Raw genomic sequence first — 21,073 nt, 5'->3', positions numbered from 1 at the left:
GCCTGTTCCCTTATACTTTCCATGGCAGTGGAAGAGTATATGGGCTCACTTGTTATTCACAGAGAATCCAGAACTCCTGAGTGAGGCATCTAACCATTCCCTGCAACCTCTCCTAACACTCCTTACAAAGCTTAAAGGAGAGGAGGGCTTACTTTAATATCTTCAGTTATTCTGAGCTCAACTTAACCAAATTCCAGTTTACCATGGCCAGCGGAGTTTTGGGGATGCTCTGCTGGAGGGCGAAAGGGTAACTAAAAAGCTCTGACATGAAATGCTGGGGAAATTTTTTCATAAATCTAGAACCAGGGAACCAGCAGGGTCTCATGCTACTACCTCCACTAGCATAAGCAAAGTGACCACCTTGCTTTTCTACACAGGCCTTGTGCCTGACCTGCTGTATGCAACTGGCCCAGCCCAGTCCCCATCTGCAGAGCAAAGCACTTGGCTGTGGTCTAGCAAGAGGTTTGCTGTTGAGGACAAACTATGAGGATGTATGTCACTGCTCTTCCTGCCACTGAGCTTTGGTTCAGTAGGTGGCAGTAATAATGAGCCATAACTGTAATAGTCACTTTTGTGTGGAGCAGGAAGCTGCAGTCTTTCAGCACACTTTGGTTCCTCAAATAGCTGGGGGAGAGCTGGGCTGAGGGCACCACCACCAGCTCTGTCCACTGTGTGTCTATTATGTGCTGTTATTAACCTCTGTGACCATCATTCCCCTGCCTGTAAACGAGCCCCAGTTTGCCTCACTTTCTCTAATGTTTAGGCAGTTTACTTGTCTAATCTGAGTCCCAGAACCCAGCTGCCTTGTACAGGTGGGCTGCCACCTCAGCCTGTATGTAGGGTCAGTAAAAACAAATGCCAAGAACTGTATTTATTTCCTTTTCTTATTTCTAAAGCATTCTGTTTGTTTGGTTCTAGGTGAGACCATGAAGCACACCCATCTTCCCTTGCTTCTGATTTTTTTTGTGTTGATGGTTTGAGCGGCCAGGTGTTGTGCCATAAGAGATTGCTGCTTTGCAGTACACGAGCAATGAAAAAAACTTTTACCTTTCTGAAGCACTGGGGAGACAAAGCCTTAACAAGCCTGCGGTGTCTTTTGAACTGTTTAATTTCTGGACTTTTTTTTAAATACTGGACCAAATTCAACTGAACAACATGAAGGAAAAGACACTATTGTGCATACGAGATTGTTCCAGAGCATTGGGGGTTAATTTCTTTGATTTTTTAAAATTTTTTGCTGTGCAGCTTGGGCTTAAGGTTAAAGTAAGTGCAATATTTTTTTAATGGTTGACTGAAGAGCTTTCTTCACATGTCACTGGTCAGTGCTAATGTCCCTAGGAGAACAGGCATTGTTAGTATCTAATAATACCTCATTAGTGAATAGCAAGGCATGAACATACATGAAGAAATCTGGAGATTGTGAAAAGGGGATGGGAGGGCGGGGGGTGTTGCTGGGTACATGAATTTGACTGTTTCCTTATAGCACTAATGGACGTGGGGCTTGGGGGGAGCACAAGACCTGAGGAATGGACTGACGAGCAGAAATCCAAACCATGAAGCCGGCAGCCAACACAGAGATGAGGTGGCTTTGGTTCTTGACTATGCTGCTAATTAAGCAGAGGGATTGCTCTTTTTGCCAGCCTTTTCAGTAATGCCATTGATCAGGCTCTTGTTTTAGATCAATCTAATCACAGAGCAAGTGAGTTTGAAGCTGGGATATCTTAGCATATCTACTACAGCATTTAACTCATTGAGCAGTCTATGGTGCCTATACCTCTCATTTGTTTATTATTTTTGAGAATTATTAACCCAGTGTAAAAACATGAAGCTGGCTCAGGTTGAAGGGGTGGAGCAGAAAGAGAAAAAAGTGCTTTCTGAACCAGGTATTTATGATGTTATGAAAACAAGGTTTTGGCATGTGAAGGACTTTTGGGCTATTGCTTTATTGCTACAAGGCTGCCAAAGCGTCAGTATGGATTCCTGCAGGGGCTTTGGGGTCAGGGTGGGGGGCTCTTTTCTTTGTGGCTGTCAGTTTCAGTTCTAGTCAGAATAATTAGCTATATATATTCTTTTTCTTTTTTTTTTTTTGTCTTTGTATAATTCCAGTACATCATTGTGTATTGTGACATGGATGCTGTCAGAATGGATGTTGATGGCATTTCTGTAACCTGTTGCTTTGTGCCACCTCATTGGAAGTCAGCAGCAATGGTACTCATTGTAAACAAAACAAACTTGAACTGAAAGTAAACACACTGGATTGCTTACCTGTGAAGAAGTCACTGTCAGCAAAACAGCAAACATACATCCATATGCTTTTTATGTCATTCATTCCAGGGTCTGCTGCCACCTGGCAGAGTACCAGAGAGTAGTTCAGTAGCTCAGCTACTTCCAGGAGCCTAGTAATCTCCTTCAGCTGATACTCCTCTTTTTTTCTTCCAAAGTTATTCCACTAACAGGTGTATACTTCTTTAATATCTGCATCGACATTGTATTGGTTACCATGCAAAACTTCTTTCAAACTATCCCATACATAAATATGCAAATCTGCATAACATAAACCACAAATAAAACAGGTCCTTGTGAAAGGTACTAAAGAAACATGACTCTAGCTCTCATTACTAAATGGGTATGATATTCATTTTCCCTCCTTCTGTTTCCATGCATCTAATCTAATACTTAATCCCAGTCCTAAACCAGAGATGCTGTTTCTCCATGTGTGATGCATAGAGAGGGATGTACCATCTTCAGAAAGTAGGTTGTTAACAAGAAAGGCTTCAACGATACACACTTCTCTCTCATTTCACTGGCATGCCACAGCTGGAGGGCCAACCATTGCAGTAGGAATAGCAAAGATTTGTCTGGCTTAATGTGAACAGAAGACAGAATTATAAATGAGCATTTGACCATTTAGACCTTGCCTCCACGCTTTTTTAAAAAATGTATTTCAGAGTTTCATTACATATTTAATCAGAAAATATGTTCGCATCCCTCTAGAGAACTTGCAGGGGGGAAAAAAAACCTCCTCACTCCTGCTGGCCATTGCCCATTGAGTCTACATTTATTCTGTATCACAGACCAGAGTAAGCACGTTACTTCTAAATCATTCATGTGCCCACAAAATATAACAGTGTGAGCTGGCTGTACAAGATTGCTGCAAAGATGCCAAAATCACATTGTTGCAAACAGCACTGCCTGAATAGCCTGAATTTACTAGACAGTTTTTGAATGCATGTAAAAAATAGTTCATTTGCACAGTAATAAGTGTATATTTTGCCTTTAACAGCTACTTAATCACAAAACCAATTACAACAAAAACTCCTTCAGAAACATACCTTTTCCTACCACACAAAGTATGCAAAACTGCATAAGTAGGCATGTTGGGATGACAGTGGAAACCGTAACTCCCAGTGTTCAAGAATGTCAGTAAAGCAACAAACAAGTCTGGAAGACACTGTGGTTCAGAAGACTCATGCAGAGCCTTTTAGCCTGAATTGACATGTCATATTTTTGGTTTTACCTTGTCAAAAGAAGTCTAAAGAATGTTTTGGACTCATGCTGCATGTTAATATTGTTTCCAGCATCTGTCAAAATAAAACTCTCAAGTCATTGCAGCTGTAAAGCTACCTGAAGCTTCAGTTTTGGAATAGGTTTTTGGAATTAAGGGTTTCACATCCATAGCTGTGCTGACACTGTTGATGCTCTGTATTGATCTGCTGCTCTTATAGCATCTACTGACTCAGATGGCTGTAAAAGCAGCTCTGCAAAGGGAGTGACCATTATTTGAAACCAGACCAGGTTTTCTTCTTGTTGCCTCATACTGTGTGTGCTGCCATGCAAGGAACAAACAAGTAAACCTAAGAACAGCATTTAGAAGTGCAAGTATTTAGGGCCATGTGTGGAAATGTTTTAACATGTCCTGTGCAGTGAGCCCTGACATCCTTGGGTCTTCAGAACTCTTTCCTTCAAACCTTACACAAGGATTAAGAACAGGTTGGGAAGCCTTACTTATGCCTTACTTCATTTTACTGGGTTTTTTCCTCCATCAAAAGAAGAAAATTTCCCCTGCCAAATAATCAAAATGGCCCTTTCCTCCCTCTATTCATTAACCGCAGTGTCAGACCCCTCCCACTTCTAACTTTTTAAAGGGCTTGTGTGAAAACTGTAGTTTCACTAACACAGCAAGAGCTGTTACTTTCAGCCCCTTCTTGTGAGAGGATAATGATGTTAGTGCTTTTGATGTGCATAGGATCAGGCTGGGTTGAGCTTTTCTGCTGCAGTGGCTGGGAAACATCTTGAAAGGATCCCTATTTTTTTCATCTCCTCTTTTAAACTAAAAAAATTATCAAAGAGTACAAGCACAGACTAGTATCTTGTTACTCATTTTGGTCTGAAGGCTGAGGGAGTAGTTGAAGGCCAGAGTTGCAAACTAAGCAACGCAGAGAAACTGAAAGAAGATACAGGAGAGCCAAAGACAGTTAAATAGGCACTTACTAGCAGAAAATTAACATAGACACAGTAGAAATTCAACATGTTTGTGAAATATTGAAATACAGAACCCAATACACTTCCATACATAATGCTGTTGGGAAGTATGCAAAAGCTGAGCATGGAAGTATTCCCTCAAGTAGTCTTGCTATATCAGACTCAGTCCTTATACAGGGCTGTTTTAGACACTACACAGACTTCACAGTTGAGGGAAAATATAATAAAAACCCTGGGCTCCTATAAAGCAGTAGTTTGGCTATTCATAATCATGATTCCCTTATGCATGAGACACAGTCCAGGAAACTGAGTGGAGATACATGCTTGGACAAGGGCATGGTATTCAAGCTATACCTTGCTTCTATATATGACCTAAAAAGCTGAAAACTCAAAACGCCTTCACAATAGAAACAAAGTAAAAATTCTGTGATTTACAGGTTTCCAAATTAGAAAGCCTTAATTCACATCTTACAGTTATTTTTGCTTGTTCCCTTAAATTATTGAAATACTGATGTTACTGTCAGCAAAGCACTTAAAAGAGATGCTTTTAGAGATTCACAAACACTGATGAATACACTCGAAGTCACTGGGAGCTCTGCACATTTCAAATATCATATCATTTTGGGTATGTCCTGCCTCATAAACCATTGATTTCTGCATGCATCAATCATGGAAGTCTGTACTCATCTCCCAGACACCTCCAAACCTACCAATATTTATACAGCAAAATATTTGGAGCAATACAAATATGTATAAAATCTCACTTTTAGATCACAATCTCTCTGAATAAAGCACTGTTTAACATTTGGATTGCTAGATGGTAAGTAAACTGCTCCATAAATCAGTACTGGTTAGAAGTGTTCTTTCTGAATTAAATGTGAGGTTCCACAGTGGTTTACTCCCCTCACGTCATCCCAAAGGAACAAGCAGCCTAAAGGAGTGGGAAGAAGTGCCTTGCTGACGTTAAAAAGTTTGTGCTCTGAAAGCATAAAACTGCTGAGGGAATATACACTGCTAGAACTCTCTCCCTCCACACAGTTATAAAGGCAGACTGTTCATAGCAAAATAGCAAAGTAGTCCCTACTTTATCAAACATCTAATAAGGCATTTTTTTTGCCATTTAAAAAACAGTTGTTTCCTTCTCAGACATCTTTCATGTATCACATGAAAGTATTAAAAAATTAGTATTAAAAAATAAGCTTCACTGCTCAAATCCTAAAGAAAACATTTTGAATGAAACACTGCATTTTACTACTGTTTTCAGTTAAACCACTGAATATTTTGAAGGAAACATTTTCACTGGAGGAACCTCAAATGAGATCTCCTTTTGATTTCTTATAACTCCCAATTAACTGAAAATTTAAAAACTGCACAGCATAAGGGTGAATCTCCCTGCAGTGCTTTAAACCACCAAGGAAATGTCAGCAAAAAGTGTAATAATCTGCCTTGGCCCCAGACTGTTACAGACTGTAACAAAGAAATCATAAAGATAGTTCAGCAAAGTTAAAGGGTAAAATACAACTCAAGTTGTACTGGATTGTTAAGTCCTTATAGCTGATTTAGAAACTATGAAAAAAGACAGAAACAAACAGATCCCAGGTTATTCTGTTTATCCCTTCATTATATGGAAGAGGTTTCCTCCCCCCCACCCCACCCCCACCCCACTGCCCCGAGTATCTCCAAAGATGCCTTTGAGCACACTGACCACATTAAAACTTGTCTGGCTCTTTCTAAACAACAACCACAGAGAAATCCAGCTTCAATAAAAACCCAACTATGAAGCCACCTCTTTTCCCTCAGAGATGAAACATGGGTCCTTCCTCTGAGACCCTGGCATGCCAAACTCCACAAACTCAGAAAAGTCTCAGAGCTGATGCTGCTTTCTGGGCAAAAGCAAACTATATGCTGAATGCTAGAATAAGCTTGCCGAGAAGATAAATATTGGCTTCCTATTTTGGTAACTAGCAGGGGAATAGAGGTGCAGGTTACCACCACAATGCTTTTAATGGAATTGGATAATTTCCATGAGAAAAAACAGTGACTAATTTTTAAACAGGAATTTCAAAGACCTTTTAACAAGTTTCCTACTCCTGTACTTACAAGTGAGAGCAGCTTCACATCTGACTGGAGAGGGTGGGGAAGAGGGAATTGTGAGATGGAGAATATAGCATTAGGAGGTCTGGGCTTGGCATTTAATGACAGGCAGTGAGTGAGATAGACAATCTTCCCCTCTAAAGTTCTGAATGTACATTGAATGGATGTAGCCATAATGCAGATCTGCTGGTTCAAGTGTTTCCCAGAAGAAGAAAGCAATCAAGAATCCTTGCTTCTTTGACTGGATAAGACAAGAATCCATTTTCAGTGATTGCTAACTAGTGCTGGAATCTTCAGTTTAGAATTCATCACTTATTGATCGATTTCTGAATAAGACCATGCTTATGCAGATAGGCATAAGTAACATATATTCAATGTAAAAACATACGCAGACACATAACCAACACACAGAAGTAGTACTTGTCTGGGCACTTATAATAAATGGCACTAAACACCTTTATTAAGATTTTAATTTTTCTTTTGTGAGAAATTAATAGGATTTATTTCCCCTGTATGCAGAGGAAAAATAAACTAATGGCCAAAATCAGGATTACTTTCTTATTTCAGTACTTTGTAGCCACAAAGATACAACAATTTAACAGACAAGAAATACTGTTTATTGCAGACTTTAAGCTGATTCATGTGAAAAAGGCACTATGAAACTCAATCGAACTAGATGATTAAATTTGTCTAAATTAAGTGATATTATATATAATACATATATTATATATAAAATCACGTGACCATGTGACATAACAGAACATTTTGTGACAAAAATCATTTCATCTTCAAAAATAACATTTTCTGGAAAGGATGTTTCCTTCTTTCTTTCCCCCCCTGTTTGCCTTCAGGAATTCACTTTTTCAAAAGATTACATTTATAAAGGAATAATAGCTTTTTACATGAGGAAAAACTGATATCTGGGATCAACACACAGAGAAGTCTAGATTATACACTGTTCTTTTGATGGGTTAAGTTATAGACAAAAAATGCAAGTATATTAAAAAAAATGTACTGTGAGTTGTTGCATGGCCAGCTACAGCAGATCTCACCTCTTTGAGCTATGTTACTCTATTCTAGTTATTACTTCTTGTGCAATATTATAGTTCATCACAGGTGAAGTAGTGATAAAATCGATGTACAGAGTACTATTTTGCTAGAAAGAGCATCATTAGTAATAAAACATCTTGGGAGTGATGCAAGAAAGATTCAGTCTATGTTGGGCTGCTGTTCATTCTCTAAACATTTCCTCTCCAATTGCTGGCATCAACAACTCAAGTAAACGTCCTGCAGCCAAATACATGACAAAGACTGAGCCAAAAAGACTTAATTGCACACTACAGCAAGAGATGGGATTCAGAATCTTACTGTTACTGAAGGGTTCAAATGCTTTTTTATTGCTGGCTCAGCTTCCTTCAGAAGAATCACAACGACATGCTCCAATTTATCTGTCATGTTAATTCCCATAAATCCAGGGCTCATCTTTGGGTGTAAATGAATCATGTACCAATATTTTCACCTGGCAGGAAGCTCCACTGAATTTCTCATCTGTTTATTTTTCACGATGAGAAGGCAGCAGCAGGTCCTTCTGTGGAGACTATTGAAAATTTTCTCTATGTTGCCTACTTAAGTTTACAATATTGTAAGACATTCCCCTTCACTGCTTCCTAAAGCAAAGCTGGATCAGTATGATGCTATGGGCAATGGAGTTAAAGAAAAGAGGAAACACATTTAGTGGCTGCTTCCTTCATCAAAGGACTCCACACCTGAATCTGTGGCAGCTGCACTGATTTTTTCTTGCCGTCTTCTCATAATTTCTTGCAGTTCTGAACTACCACTGTTGGCCTGTAAACAAAAAAGAAAAAGAGTTTACTTGTGGTTTTTGCAGGTGATGAAGTTCCTCTGACATTTTATTAAGACAGGTTTTTGAACAAATTAAACTCACCTTGCAGTTCCAATAGGAAAGTATTTACACTACTCTTAAATACAGAGCAGAAAAAACTCTGCAGATTAAAAGTGTGAGCTCACCTTTCAGCACTGTTGAGTATCTTTAATCCTCACACAAGACCTTGGAAGTATTGCATATTTATGGAGTGAAATATGGCTTCAGCAAAAGCAGGGTTAAAGCTCAGCAAGTTTGTTAGGATTCCACTTTTGAATACTTAAAAACCAGGGCAGCAATATTTAGAAACTAAAAGACTGAAAATAAATCCCTGATGGTTTGAGGTTTATGTAAACACAAAGCTCACGCACACACACGGGATTGCACAGCCACAGCCTGAGTAAGGATTCAGTCTCAGTCACTCCCATTACCTGATACACCATCATGCATTTGCTGCTCACAGGTTTCAAACTCAGAGCACAGTACTGGGAATTGAAATTTGTGACTCAGAGACACAGGTTTCAAATTTAGAGCACAATACTAGGAACTGAATCACATTACAATATTAGCAACAGTGAAGTACTTTAAGGACAAGGCTTTATTGAAATAAAGGGTGAAAAACAGGTCTGCTGAACCAGCTGCAGATTGCTTTGACAACATAAATGAAGTTATTAGCAGGGCTAGGACACATATCCAATCCACTAGAGCAGAACTTCCCTAAGTGTGCATGACTTTGAATAAAACCAAGATATTATAAAGCAAGAGCCGTATCTGCTACTGTATTATTTGACCATGACATGACCTTCAAAGCTTCCAAAATAGTGTTTGAATAAAGAAGCAGAAACTGTTTTTGAAATATGCGAAAGAAATTTGAGGACTGCTGAGGGGAAAATCCTTCAACTGATTCTGAACACTGAAAATGTATCTTATTACATACATTTTAATTTAGATTTATCCCATAATATCCATTACAACGCATTATCTGGTGCCATTACCTGGCCAGACAGGTTAGGTGTCCACAGAGAGGGAGGCTACAATGCTCCTTCTATTTAAATTACCATTGCTCTCTTCTCCCAGAGTGGAAGGGCAAAGCAGGGGGCTTGTAAGTGATTCTTTGAAGGTGAGAAAGCAGTTTTATTTGTCTTAATTCTTGTCCTTGCCTTTTTGGTTTCAGATACAGTGCAGGTGCAGCAATTGCCCACTACTGAAGTCATGCATAGAAAACATCAACAGATACCCAACAACATGCTTTATCAGAGGGCACATAGAAATATTTTTCTGAAAATAACAGAGCAGCCCAAGCTGAAACAGTTTGCCTTCCTGATAACATCAGTGATAACATGACTGATAAGCTTGAAATGCTGCTTGATTAAAGCAACCGCAATACACCTGTGGCACAGCACAACAGGCACATCCTGTACCCCAGGTGAGGTACTGCGCAGCTAAGCAGCCTAGGGCCGTTCTTAGGAATACAGCTTCTGGAACAGACTGCTAGACCTTGGTCATAGTGATTTACCCAGCTTAGTCTCTAACCAGATCATCAAGTATCAATAAACTCCATCAGTCACTCCTTCTTCTGGGATTGTGCCTGAGTCATTACTTTCACCAAGGTGTCAAAGAGAATAAGCTGATCTTCCAGACAATCCGATACATGTATTAGACAGAAACCATTTCCATTTTTAAAGCAATGTGTGCCTGTTGTTCCCATTGATGGAGCAGAAAGAGATTTAGAATGTGGAACTCAAGTGTTCCCTTCTGGAGATGAGAGAAGTGCTGTTTCAGGACATTGTGTGTCTGCGCTTTTCAACACCAAAGCCTGAAATGCTCAACAGTAGTTAAGGAAATGGACACGTAAAAACCCCATAATCATGGAAGCTATTAACATTTTCACCTTGCAACAAAAAAGAAAAACCATGTAAAGTAAAAGTAAATATAGCCAGGGAAGCTGCTGTAATGTCCTGTGCTTGTCATATAAGGTCAACTTCAGCTCTCTGGAGCAGCCCCAGAAAGAGCTCCCAAGAGGGATACTACGATCAGTACACAGAGCATGGTGCATCCCACCTCCTCCTGGGACACCACTGCTGGCCACCACCATTTCTTCTGACAGAGGAGAGTTGTCTGGCCCTGGCTATGACACCTCTCTGCTGTCTTGACACACCAGTCTCATACAGAGTTATCTTTCACTTTTGCTTGGCCGGGCCCAGAAAGCTCTTAAACCCCAAACACCTTCCCTGCACTTGCAGTCTGTTACTTGGTCATGTTCATACAGGGGGCCACACAACTCCAACAGGAGTTCCTTGGATGCTTTAAACTATGGTGTGATTCAGGGCTGAATAGAGTTATCAAGAAAATAAAGTTTGTTCCTTGTACGGGTAAAATCATTAAATTCCAAGAACTGGAATTACAATTATAAAATACTAAATTCTTCTGCCTAAGGCAGAAGAACCCTGAAAATAAACTGTGAAGATCTGGTTGTTTGTATTTAGGATGCAGCTCTAAATCTGAGAGTTAGGCTTTTCCCTGTTTGCGGAAATGGTTTGAAACCAGAAACACCTGTGGAAGATCCCAAGTAGAAATTACAAAAAAAGGCAAGGTATGGGGTTCTGTAGTGCTAGAGAGTGTGTGGGTTTGCTCAGTCTCTGGCTCTTATTGCTATTTATATTTAATACCCAGGGCACTTACTGCAATATGACACCACAAATGCTACACAAAGGATGCCAGAGACCTTCATGAAAATTTATCACTGATTAATCATGTAGGACCATTATGGTGGTCAAACCCCATAATGCAGTAACTGCATTTAAAAAGCAGTCAAATTGTAGAATAGGCCTGACACTGGTACAAGTATGTGTGTGCTTAAATGCTTCTGTTATTAGAAGTGTTTCCAATTTCAGCAGTAAGGACACAGCCTTGTGAGGAACATGTAAGCTCATCTTTGATAGGTGACATGTAGATATTTTCATTATGGTACTCATTCCTATAGCCTATCATAAACAAGAACAGTCTTCCTAACCCCTGTGATTTGAAATATTACAGGGAGAGAAAGGAAGATGCAGCTTGCTTTGAAGATAACATTAAACAAACAGGCTAAAGCCAGCAGGAATTGCATAAATTCTGAAATTCATCACTTAAAACTCAAAGGTCAAGACAGAAATAAGTATTTCAATTACCTTTTCACTAACAAAATTGAATGACCTTGGTAAACTGTCAGTACCTGTTTATTAACACTTGTAGAGCATCTATTAGACAAGTTTGGACTTTTCAGTTTCCTGGAGAGCAAGATCTAACTGAGGAAAGCAGAATAACAGCACAAAGGGAAAAAAGGACAGATCCCTCCAATCCAATGCATCTCTGCTTTTCAAACCAACTTCCACTACAAAGGCATTTCCATCTCAGTCCACAGCAGCCTTACAAAAATGAAATTATTGTTGACATTCAAAAAAGTTGAAGAACATGCATGTATTTTCTCTAGGAAATGATGGATTGCTCTGGATTGTAGTGACTTATATTCCTAAGAATAAAAGTGAAATATTTCTCCCTTCCTCTAAAAGGAAAATAGGACTTGAAAAAAGGAATAAAGCAATTTTAACAGTGTTGAAAAGTGGTGCTCTCTGATCCACACTGATCAGGTAAATTATAAAATATGCATAATCTTAAATCTGTCTTTAAAAATGTGCCTGGCAGTTAATGCTTAAAATCATTTTAGCAACACAGACTCGGCTTCATGAGAGGATAGAAAACCATTTTAAATGCCAAGATTTTCTTTTAAACAGGATGTGGAGAGTATAGCTTCTCATTCGGGTTTATCTCACCTCTAGACATTATCAAGTCCATTTCTCCATATGCCACATCAAATTTAAAAAAGAGAAGTAGGTGCGTCTCTAATTCTGCTGTTTTAAAATTGGCAAGCATTCTCTCCAGCACAGCTGCACATACAAGCTTTTAAGGTATTTCAGAAACAATTCTGCTGTAATTAAAGCAAACTTCTGCAGAGCAAAAGAGATACAATATTTTATCCTTTGCTCACTGCTAGCACAATGTTCGAAGTATTGGCTACACTTAGAAACCCTCCAATGCAAGTGCCTGAAAGGCCTTGAGATTCAACAGTAACCTCATTCTACCACTTTCTCATGCCTAATAAATCAAATCTCCCCTACAAAGAAAAAGCAAAACTAACACACCACCACCAAAAGTACCAGGAGTACCTGGGCTTAAGCTCTGCCAGAGGAGGTTTAGGTTGGATATCAGGAAGAAGTTCTTTACAGAGAGAGTGCTCAGGCATAGGAATGGCCTGCCCAAGGAGGTGGTGGATTCTCCGACCCTGGAAGTTTTTAAGGTGAGACTGGACATGGCACTTAGTGCCATGATCTAACAGTCAAAGTGGGGTTGGATTAAAGGTTGGACTTGATGATTTCAGAGGTCTCTTCCAACCCAACTGATTCTATGATTCTAAGTATCAAGCAAAGGAAAAAAAGGGGCATTTTACCCTCTCCCATTGTTTCCCCCAAAGTCCTTTTTGGCTTGTTTTGTCTTTTTGCAGTCTGGTTACAGTACAAAATATCTTAAACTTCAGTACTATTTCTAATGCTTTTTGGACCCCTCTTTCAATGAATTAATACCAAATAACTCATACAAGTAATGCTTATCAATCTGATGAGAACTGAGGAAAAACCATCTGCTTCACAGAATTAGTTACTTACTTCTACAGATTCAAAACTGGTGACCCAGATTAGGTCAGTAAGAAGGGTTATCCATACCTCCAAGGCAGACTTCTGTACCGTAATTTGGCTGTAGACTCTTGACCCTTCTGGGCAAACAGTCCTCAGTTCCTCTTTATTGAGGGAGAAGAGCTGAGCACCTGTCAGCACACCAAGGCTGTTGACAGTCCTGGGGTCACACCAAGAGAACAAACAAGGAATAAGTAAAAATACACCAGCCAAGGGAGAGAAGTAGGTTGTCTTCATCCCACATTACCTCAGGTAGTGATACTAAATTAAGGAAAACATTTATGCAACAGGACTCTTGAAGTCAATTGAGTACCTAAGTACCACCTTTTGGTGGAGGCTAATATGTATCTATACTTCTGTAGATTTATAACCACATTGAATGTACTTTTATTTGTATATAGATATATATTAGGTACATATACACACACACATATACATTTGTGTGTGTGTGTGTGTGTGTGTGTGTGTGTGTGTGTGTGTATCTATATATCTATATACCTATATATATCACAAAAAAACCCACAGTTTTTTTTTCCCAGAGGGAGACTGACATCTCTTGACTTCCTGAAGGCTGCCTAATTTTAAAAAGTGGTCAGACCTCATCCTACTTACTGCCAAAGAGAAGAGTTTAAAGAAGTTTTCCTACATTTGCCCTCAAACTTACACAGGGTTGAATCCTTTGGACTGCAACCACGCTTTCACATCCTCAGGCGAGGAGTCATAAGTAATGTTAACTACCGGGATGTTGGGTCGTGGCACATGGAACTTCCTCTGGGCAGCACTCCGGCCGATAGTGAGCCGGTGCACAAGTTCATCCTGCACTTCCTCCATCTGTGATTTCCTGCCTAGAGAGAGAGGTCCACAGGAGTTATTCTCAAGGATGCTTTATCAAAGCCAGGTCACTTCTTACACTCCACTTTAAATCTTTTACCTTTAAAGATTCATTCATCAGATTTGATTGAATTATTGTTCTCCTCCTCCCCACCCCCCCCACCTCCCCCCGGATATTTCAGTATTCTCAATCCTCTCTTTGCAAAACAAAACAAAGGTGAAAAATAAAAACCCAAAATGAATTCAACCAAGACCCTAGAAAGGAGAGATTAGCTGGATGTCATACAGAGGTGTAGATCAGTCTGACAGCACCCAAGCTGCAGAAGAAAATGGGCAGAGAGGGTTATTCAGTAGTCATAGTCTGCCTTTCTTCAACTACAATTGTCATGTTTTAAAAATTAAAACAAAAAAAGATGAGGACAAAACTACCACAAGAAGGTTATAACATTGTTTACACTGCGGAAAGGTAGCACTTTCCATTAACATTTTTTTAATTGAAAGTTCAAGTTTTTAATGCAAATTGATGTAGGGAAAAATATTTCACAGCTGCTGACACATATCACATTTAGTGAGCTACTACAATAGTCACATTTTTGAAGGGATTTTAAAAAATTTGAATTCACTCCAAGCCTGGAGTGACTTGTTAGCTGAAACATTGCCACATTTTACATTAAAAAATAATAATAAAAAAAAAGCAGTTGCTGTCATGGGCAAGAGTTTGTTTGTTTATTTATTTTAAACAAAACTGTATGAATTCCCTATCCCCCACAACCCATCTGTCTGAATCATTTATATCAGTTCCTGGTCATTAGCAGGCAACAAACTGAAATGCTTTTCCAGCCATTTCAACAAAATCAATTATAATAACCCTGAAAACTGTTTAAAATGTATATAGAAATTTCTACAGATAACTTCACTAAAATAGGTGACTCCAGAAGGATGTAAATAACTTGAGCTCACAGAAGGTACTGATTTAGCAAAGTTAAACTCTCTGTGCTGAAATTCTGGAACAACTATAAAAATCCTTTGACAAGCAACACAAATTATCTCAAAAATCCTCAGGATTTTATTGCCAAGATATTTTTAGTGATCTTTATTCAACCTTCTCACTTTTATACACAAACAGTAACAATAGCACCTTTGCTGATGTACTCACATGGCAAAAGCTATTCCTTTTTTCCCATTATACTGATAGGAACAGAAGAAAACAACACAACTTCAATATGAAAAAAATGTAAGATTATTCTCTCAAAACCTCTCCAGGGATCAACATCTCTAGGCAGTTACACAAATAAAAACAAGATTTACACAGGCCTCTAGGATTATTTTTTTTTAATCATCACAGCCAAAACAAAAAAAAGAAAAAACTTTGATTTAGCCATTTTTTATTTTACCGAACAGCCCCAGGCTGAAAGATGACAAAATCCCTCTAGTATAATATTTAAGGCATTCGGGCCCTATTGTGTAAGGCTTCCCCCTCCCCAGAGTGTGAATCAGGAGCCCAAGAGGCATACGCTCAGTGATACTGAAAATCTGAAATAGGTTATATGAGTAAAGCCTTTAGGCAATGTAACCAAAGCATGCACCTGTTATTTTCCCAAGTAGGAAGAGAGGGAGAACATTGCTGTCTTCTTTCTATTTACACAGATTTTGAAAGACTTACACTTAATCTAGACATGACTATATCAAAAGACAAATATTTAGCTGTTAGATAACAGATTCTTACTGTTGTTAGACACGTTATCAGAAATAAACAAGATACCCTGGGTGTGGAGCAGGTTCTGCATTGTTCTCTGCAGGAGTCAGGTGGGTACTTGGGCAGCAGGTGCATAGGCAGGGTTTGCCCATCACCTTTGGAGAGGTCCCTATCCTACAAGGGCTTTGAGGTACCTGAAGCCATTAACTGGGCTTGAGTGACAACTCTGGGAGGATACAGAAGCTCTTGTGTGTGATCCAGGGCCTCAGCGGGGCTGAGAGGGCAAGAGATTTCTTGTAACCACTTAGTCTACAGCAACCCTTCCCACCTCACATCCTGCACCTGAAGCCAGGATTGTGTTATAGTTTCAAAAATCTTTCATGGAAATTTTTTTTGTCCCTTACCAACACAGTGGTTTGGGAGTTGGAAGCCAGAACCAGATGGCTTGTCGAAGCCCAGCCCCTCACTACCTGCTCCCAGAGCCAGCTAACTGTCTAAAGCTTAAACAAAGGAATAGCCTATAGCTTTGAATTCCAACATGATGGCTGGGGACAGGTTTGAGGGAGGTGGGGAGAGAGAGAGGTTTCCTGGTGCTCACCACACTTTTTTGCTCCTCCATCTGCTTGGGTGCCAGCTGCTGCTTGCTGGGCTGGTGGAAGCACTAGGAGGGGAGTCCTGACTCACCCCTCAACTCTGGGCGCCCTGTGCTGTTCTTCCGAGAGAATGATCACCACTGACTGGATCTGCTACAGGCGTCATCTGCAGAGGAGTTGCTAACCCTCAATGTTTTTGGACAGAAGATGGTGAGAGGGTTCCTGCACAGTCTGCGGGAAAGGTTTCAGCCCATCTCTGTGGCCGCTGTTCCCACATGAGCTTTGGGATCGACACCTCTCCCTACCCATCTTTGCCTCGCCAGAGGCCATGAGTGAGTCACCACAGCCCCTGACTGTTATCCTTTTTCTCTACATTTTCTGGTTAAAGTCTCTTCATTTCAAAGGTTGTGGTGGTTTTTGAGAAGAGGCCCCCTTTCTAGTACAGAAGGATTCCTCACTTCACTTGATAGACATCTTGGTTTCTTTTAAACTGAGACAGATGGTCTTCTCATTTTCCATAGATGGATAGAGAAGGCCATCATGGATTCAAGGACACAGATATGCTATGGCATGCAAAGTACTTATATGGAAATAAAACTATCATTTTTGTGCAAGCGTGTGTGTCAGATTCACTCTCATTTTCCACATTTTGTAACTGCTTGGATTTCTGATTTTATTTAAGTAACAAACTGCCCAAAATAGTTCCATGGCAGAAGCTGGCCCTATTGTTTCTTTCAGAAGCAGCAGTGAAGCCTATTTCTCCTGCCAGGCTGTTTGTCATTTATCATTTCCAGCCAGACTATCCTTTAGGTGAATCTCTTAAAAAGGTCCCAGAGCTTTCCTGAGTTCAGAGCTTAGGCTAGAGCTTGCCCTCCACCAGGCAATGCCAACACAGGCTCCACTGACTGACTGTGATTATTATCTACAGAAACACAATTCCCATCCACTGAGGACAGGAGAAAAAGAAGCCCTTCAGCAGAAAGGATTACACTCAATGCCAGTGTCTAACCTTAGGTGGGAGTAGGATTTTCTGATGAGGCAGGGAGGCTGAGGATGGGAAAAGTTGTTGACTCCTGAACTACAAAAAGCTCATTATTTTAACAGCTATTACTTTAAAAGCTACAGCAAATGCTTGCCTACATGTTTCAGTTATTTCTAAGCCAAGCAATCACATTGCTTGCAGTGCAATTAGGACAGAAATTACTGACTATATAACCTGCTTTTCAGTCAGCACAGAGTAGCAGCCTCAGCACTGGCTTTAATCAGAACTTTTCATGAAAGCCTCAGACTGTTGGATGCACATTACCAAATTTTTTCAGCTAAAGAGCTGCCTCATAAGACAAGGCCATGAAAATCTGCTCCATGGCCTGCTAGTTGCTGCTGCTTTGACCAAGTCAGGGGGACCTGATCATGAGTCTCCAACAACACTATTGCAATATGCATCAGCCAGATCTGTTAAGTCCTCTTGCAAGCCTTGGATACATGTTTCAGAATGGTGCAAGTGATCTAGAAATATGCATGTTCATGAACTCAAGTGTAAAAACAGTGTTACTAATTTTAAGAGCAATTTAGTTGCAATGTGACCGTGAGTTTAGGTGGAAAATGTCCATAGCCAGAATATCAGCATGGGCATTTCTAGTGTTGAAAACCACTGACTGGATATCCCTGACATTCATAAAAGGAGACAATTTAGGACTGTGACAAGTGTCAGTGTTTTGCCCCTACTTACCAATATGACTATGGAGGGTCAGAACAAAAAAACACAGAAAATCTGTATTTTAAACACAGGGTTAAAACTAAATTTTTCATAATCATTTTATCTGAAACACAATTTTAAGGAATTTTAGGATTAAGCAAAACACACAGGAATGGGAGAAATATTTTTTCTATTGTTTCTTAGGCAAACTTACGATCCACAGGAATTTGTTTCTGCCTCTGGGTGTCTCGTGCAACGCTCCCACCGCTGTCGCTGGAGGTGCTGCTTTGGCGGCTGACGGCTGCCGGTGCTTTGGGCACGGGAACTGGAATAGGAGCTGGTGCATTGGGAGGGAGAGGGACAGCCACCGGGACAGGAGCAGGTGTGGGAGGTGGCGAAGGAGTAGCAGGAACTGGATCAGGTTGTTTTGCTACATAGTCCGTCTTTTGTTTCTGGAAAGATGCAGAGAAAATCAGTTCAACAACAAAATTTGGACTGCAGACAAACTCAGGTTTCTGCTTGAAAGCTTTGCACCAACTGCTGTCATTTATTACACAAAGGCATCTCAATTGTCAGATATAGTTCCAAAAACTGCCAAAACTTGATCTGGCATCAATGCTTGCCATCAACTTCCTTCTCTGTGGAACACAAAGCTCACAGCAATGGAATCATCTGAATCATGTTTTCTCCTTTCAAACAGATGAATTCTCTAAATTAAATTGCTTTTAATCCCAAACTTCTCTTACCTGATGCTTTTTAATAGCATTAAAATTGCTGAACTACTGACCACTGTCAAAATATGTATTTTAGAGATGTTACATAAAAAGACAGTGAAAAATGAACACAAGTGGCCACATCTAAGCACAGCTAAGGTTTTAACTTACAAATGTCACTAGGGGTAGGATAACACATTGTTTCTTGAACTGCAGAGAGTATTTAAGGGGTTTCTCCTCCTATTGATTCTGCTGTACCTTTTCAGCTATCAGTGTGATCACTGCATATCACCGCAATGCAATGATCCAATTAAAAAAAAAAACAAACCAACCAATCCCGGAATTCCACAATTCTTGGAATAGGGCTGTTGTTTCTTTTCCCATCCCTTCATGCAAAGTTCTAACAACATGCAAGTTATCTTGCTGCTAATAACTAACTAGCAGGTGTCTCAAGAATAACTTTGGAAAGGAATTTCTTCTTCTTTGCCTTTAGAATGGCACCAGTTACAGGAAGGTGCATGTATTTTCTCAAAGCAATCCCAATGACAGACAAGTCCATAAGCAACCTATGCTACCCTTTTCTTTCAAACAGTTCAAACTCCATATCTCACTGTTTAACAGTGTTCCCTCTCTGCAATTTTGGACTAATACAGCTTGAAAGTTCAGTATTAAAGTTTGTTTACCCAATAAGGATGTCTCATTTCTTAGTTATGAGAAGTCTGTTTACTTTAGTATGAAGATAGATGAGTACATTCCCCAGATTCATTGCTCCTTCCTGAAATAACTTTCCCTATTTCCTTGGAGGCAGAGGGTATACAGCAGATCAATACGGGAAATATTTGTAGGAGCCATATGTTAGAATCTGAGCAGCAGATCACTGCCCTAACAACAATCAAAGTTTCATTAAATGTCAGCAACTGCCCTTCTACAGGAATCCCCAACTCGGTTAAGGCGAGCTGATGGACAAGGCATTTTGTACAGAATGTAAATTGGGACCACTGCAGCTCAATCACGTTACACCAGCAGAAGACTTATCCCATCGGATTCTATGGCCAGTAAATTAAGCCCAAGAAATCAGTTTTTTATTCCCCTTACATAATTTTTCACTTAAATTGTAATAATCAGTTACTGAAACAAACATTATTGTTCGCTTATTTTATCTTAGCATTTAGATGTTCAAAGGCATTCCTCTCTCAACTGTTTTGTGTCTACCTTGTGCAGTGCATTGTGGGGAGATAAAAGAAAATAATCACAACTGACTTTTCTGTATTCTATTCTCTCAATGTTAAGACTATAAATACTTTTTAGAATGTCAAATGAGAAGAAAAGTGAAAGGCACAGTACAAAAGAGAACAGGCAGAATAAATATATTTATGAAATTTGCTCTTTGGTGAAAAGAGAGTGCCCTACTAGGTATGTAGCAAATAAACCATAATTTATGATATATAGATGTACCATGCTATATCCAAAATCTTCTTAATGAATTTAAAAATTTCACAGATACTAAAAATGTTCTAATGATATTCCCATTTTTTAATCTTGTTCACAGATTTCAATTATTAGACTGTTATCCCCACAATGTACCTTCATGTGTGCCTTGACCTTCTTAAAAAAAACATACAAAGAAAAAGGACTTTTTTATGATAGAGAGGATTCATTACAAAGCAAGGCATCAACTGCACATCACCACAATCATAATCCAGAAAAAGTGATAGATAAAAACTACATGTAGCTCTCAACAGATGCTACGGCAGTAGTTTCAAAGACATGTTGTACTGCAATCATAAGGCTCATCAAAACAACTTGCTGGAGTGAACACAAAAATTAATCTCTAAGCATCACTCAAATTCTGAATTTACAGACGAAGTCACAGTGACATTCACTTTGGATTTTGTTGAACAGTGCCCAAAAGCCAATTGAATATTTGAATCACATTTAACATTTCTTTTTTTATACTCCTTTTTTTAACTCCAGATCTTTTGAGGACATCCACACATTCATCCCACCACTTCATTGCTACAAAAAGAACCAAGCATGCACTATGGAATTTAGTGACTACATAGTACAAAAGAGTAAGTTTTGAGATTCAATATCAGAAGAGTAATTCAGTTACCTCTGAAAGCTCTCCCAGTAATTGCTGTGAGGAAAACGGAGTAAATCACATCAAATAGTATTGTCAGAAAGGTAAAAAGTAACTGCCTCACACATCACTCCTGAAATTTCATGCACGTTAGCAATTTAAAACAAAGGAACATCAGTGTTAATTATTACTCTTCTAGCTCACATAGTGAGTTATTCTCATATTCTTTTGAACAATAAACAGAGTGCTGGCTGCAAAACATGCATATAAGCAATCACT

At 39.4% G+C, this 21,073-nt stretch overlaps 2 protein-coding genes across 11 annotated transcripts in view; one reads left to right on the top strand and one right to left on the bottom strand.

Moving 5' to 3' along the window:
- PTPRO (protein tyrosine phosphatase receptor type O) overlaps positions 1 to 3,732 on the top strand; it is a 163,116-nt gene extending 159,384 nt beyond the window's left edge. For all 4 annotated transcript variants that reach the window (XM_071551391.1, XM_071551389.1, XM_071551390.1 and 1 more), the window contains one exon: positions 919 to 3,732. The gene's annotated coding sequence lies outside the window, so the exon portion shown is untranslated. The remainder of the gene's footprint in view (positions 1 to 918) is intronic.
- Positions 3,733 to 7,170: 3,438 nt separating this feature from the next.
- Positions 7,171 to 21,073, bottom strand: part of EPS8 (EGFR pathway substrate 8, signaling adaptor) — a 143,552-nt gene continuing 129,649 nt past the window's right edge. For all 7 annotated transcript variants that reach the window (XM_071551386.1, XM_071551380.1, XM_071551385.1 and 4 more), the window contains 4 exons: positions 18,216 to 18,453; positions 13,850 to 14,030; positions 13,216 to 13,345; positions 7,171 to 8,421 (listed from right to left, as the gene is read on the bottom strand). In XM_071551386.1, coding sequence (XP_071407487.1) covers positions 8,308 to 8,421; positions 13,216 to 13,345; positions 13,850 to 14,030; positions 18,216 to 18,453 — 663 coding nt within the window. In that variant the 3' untranslated portion in view covers positions 7,171 to 8,307. The remainder of the gene's footprint in view (positions 8,422 to 13,215; positions 13,346 to 13,849; positions 14,031 to 18,215; positions 18,454 to 21,073) is intronic.

This window comes from Pithys albifrons, chromosome 3, assembly GCF_047495875.1.
Source record: "Pithys albifrons albifrons isolate INPA30051 chromosome 3, PitAlb_v1, whole genome shotgun sequence".
NCBI lineage: Eukaryota > Metazoa > Chordata > Aves > Passeriformes > Thamnophilidae > Pithys > Pithys albifrons.
Note: the sequence above shows the minus strand (reverse complement) of the source record. Positions and strands in the feature narration are given on the sequence as shown.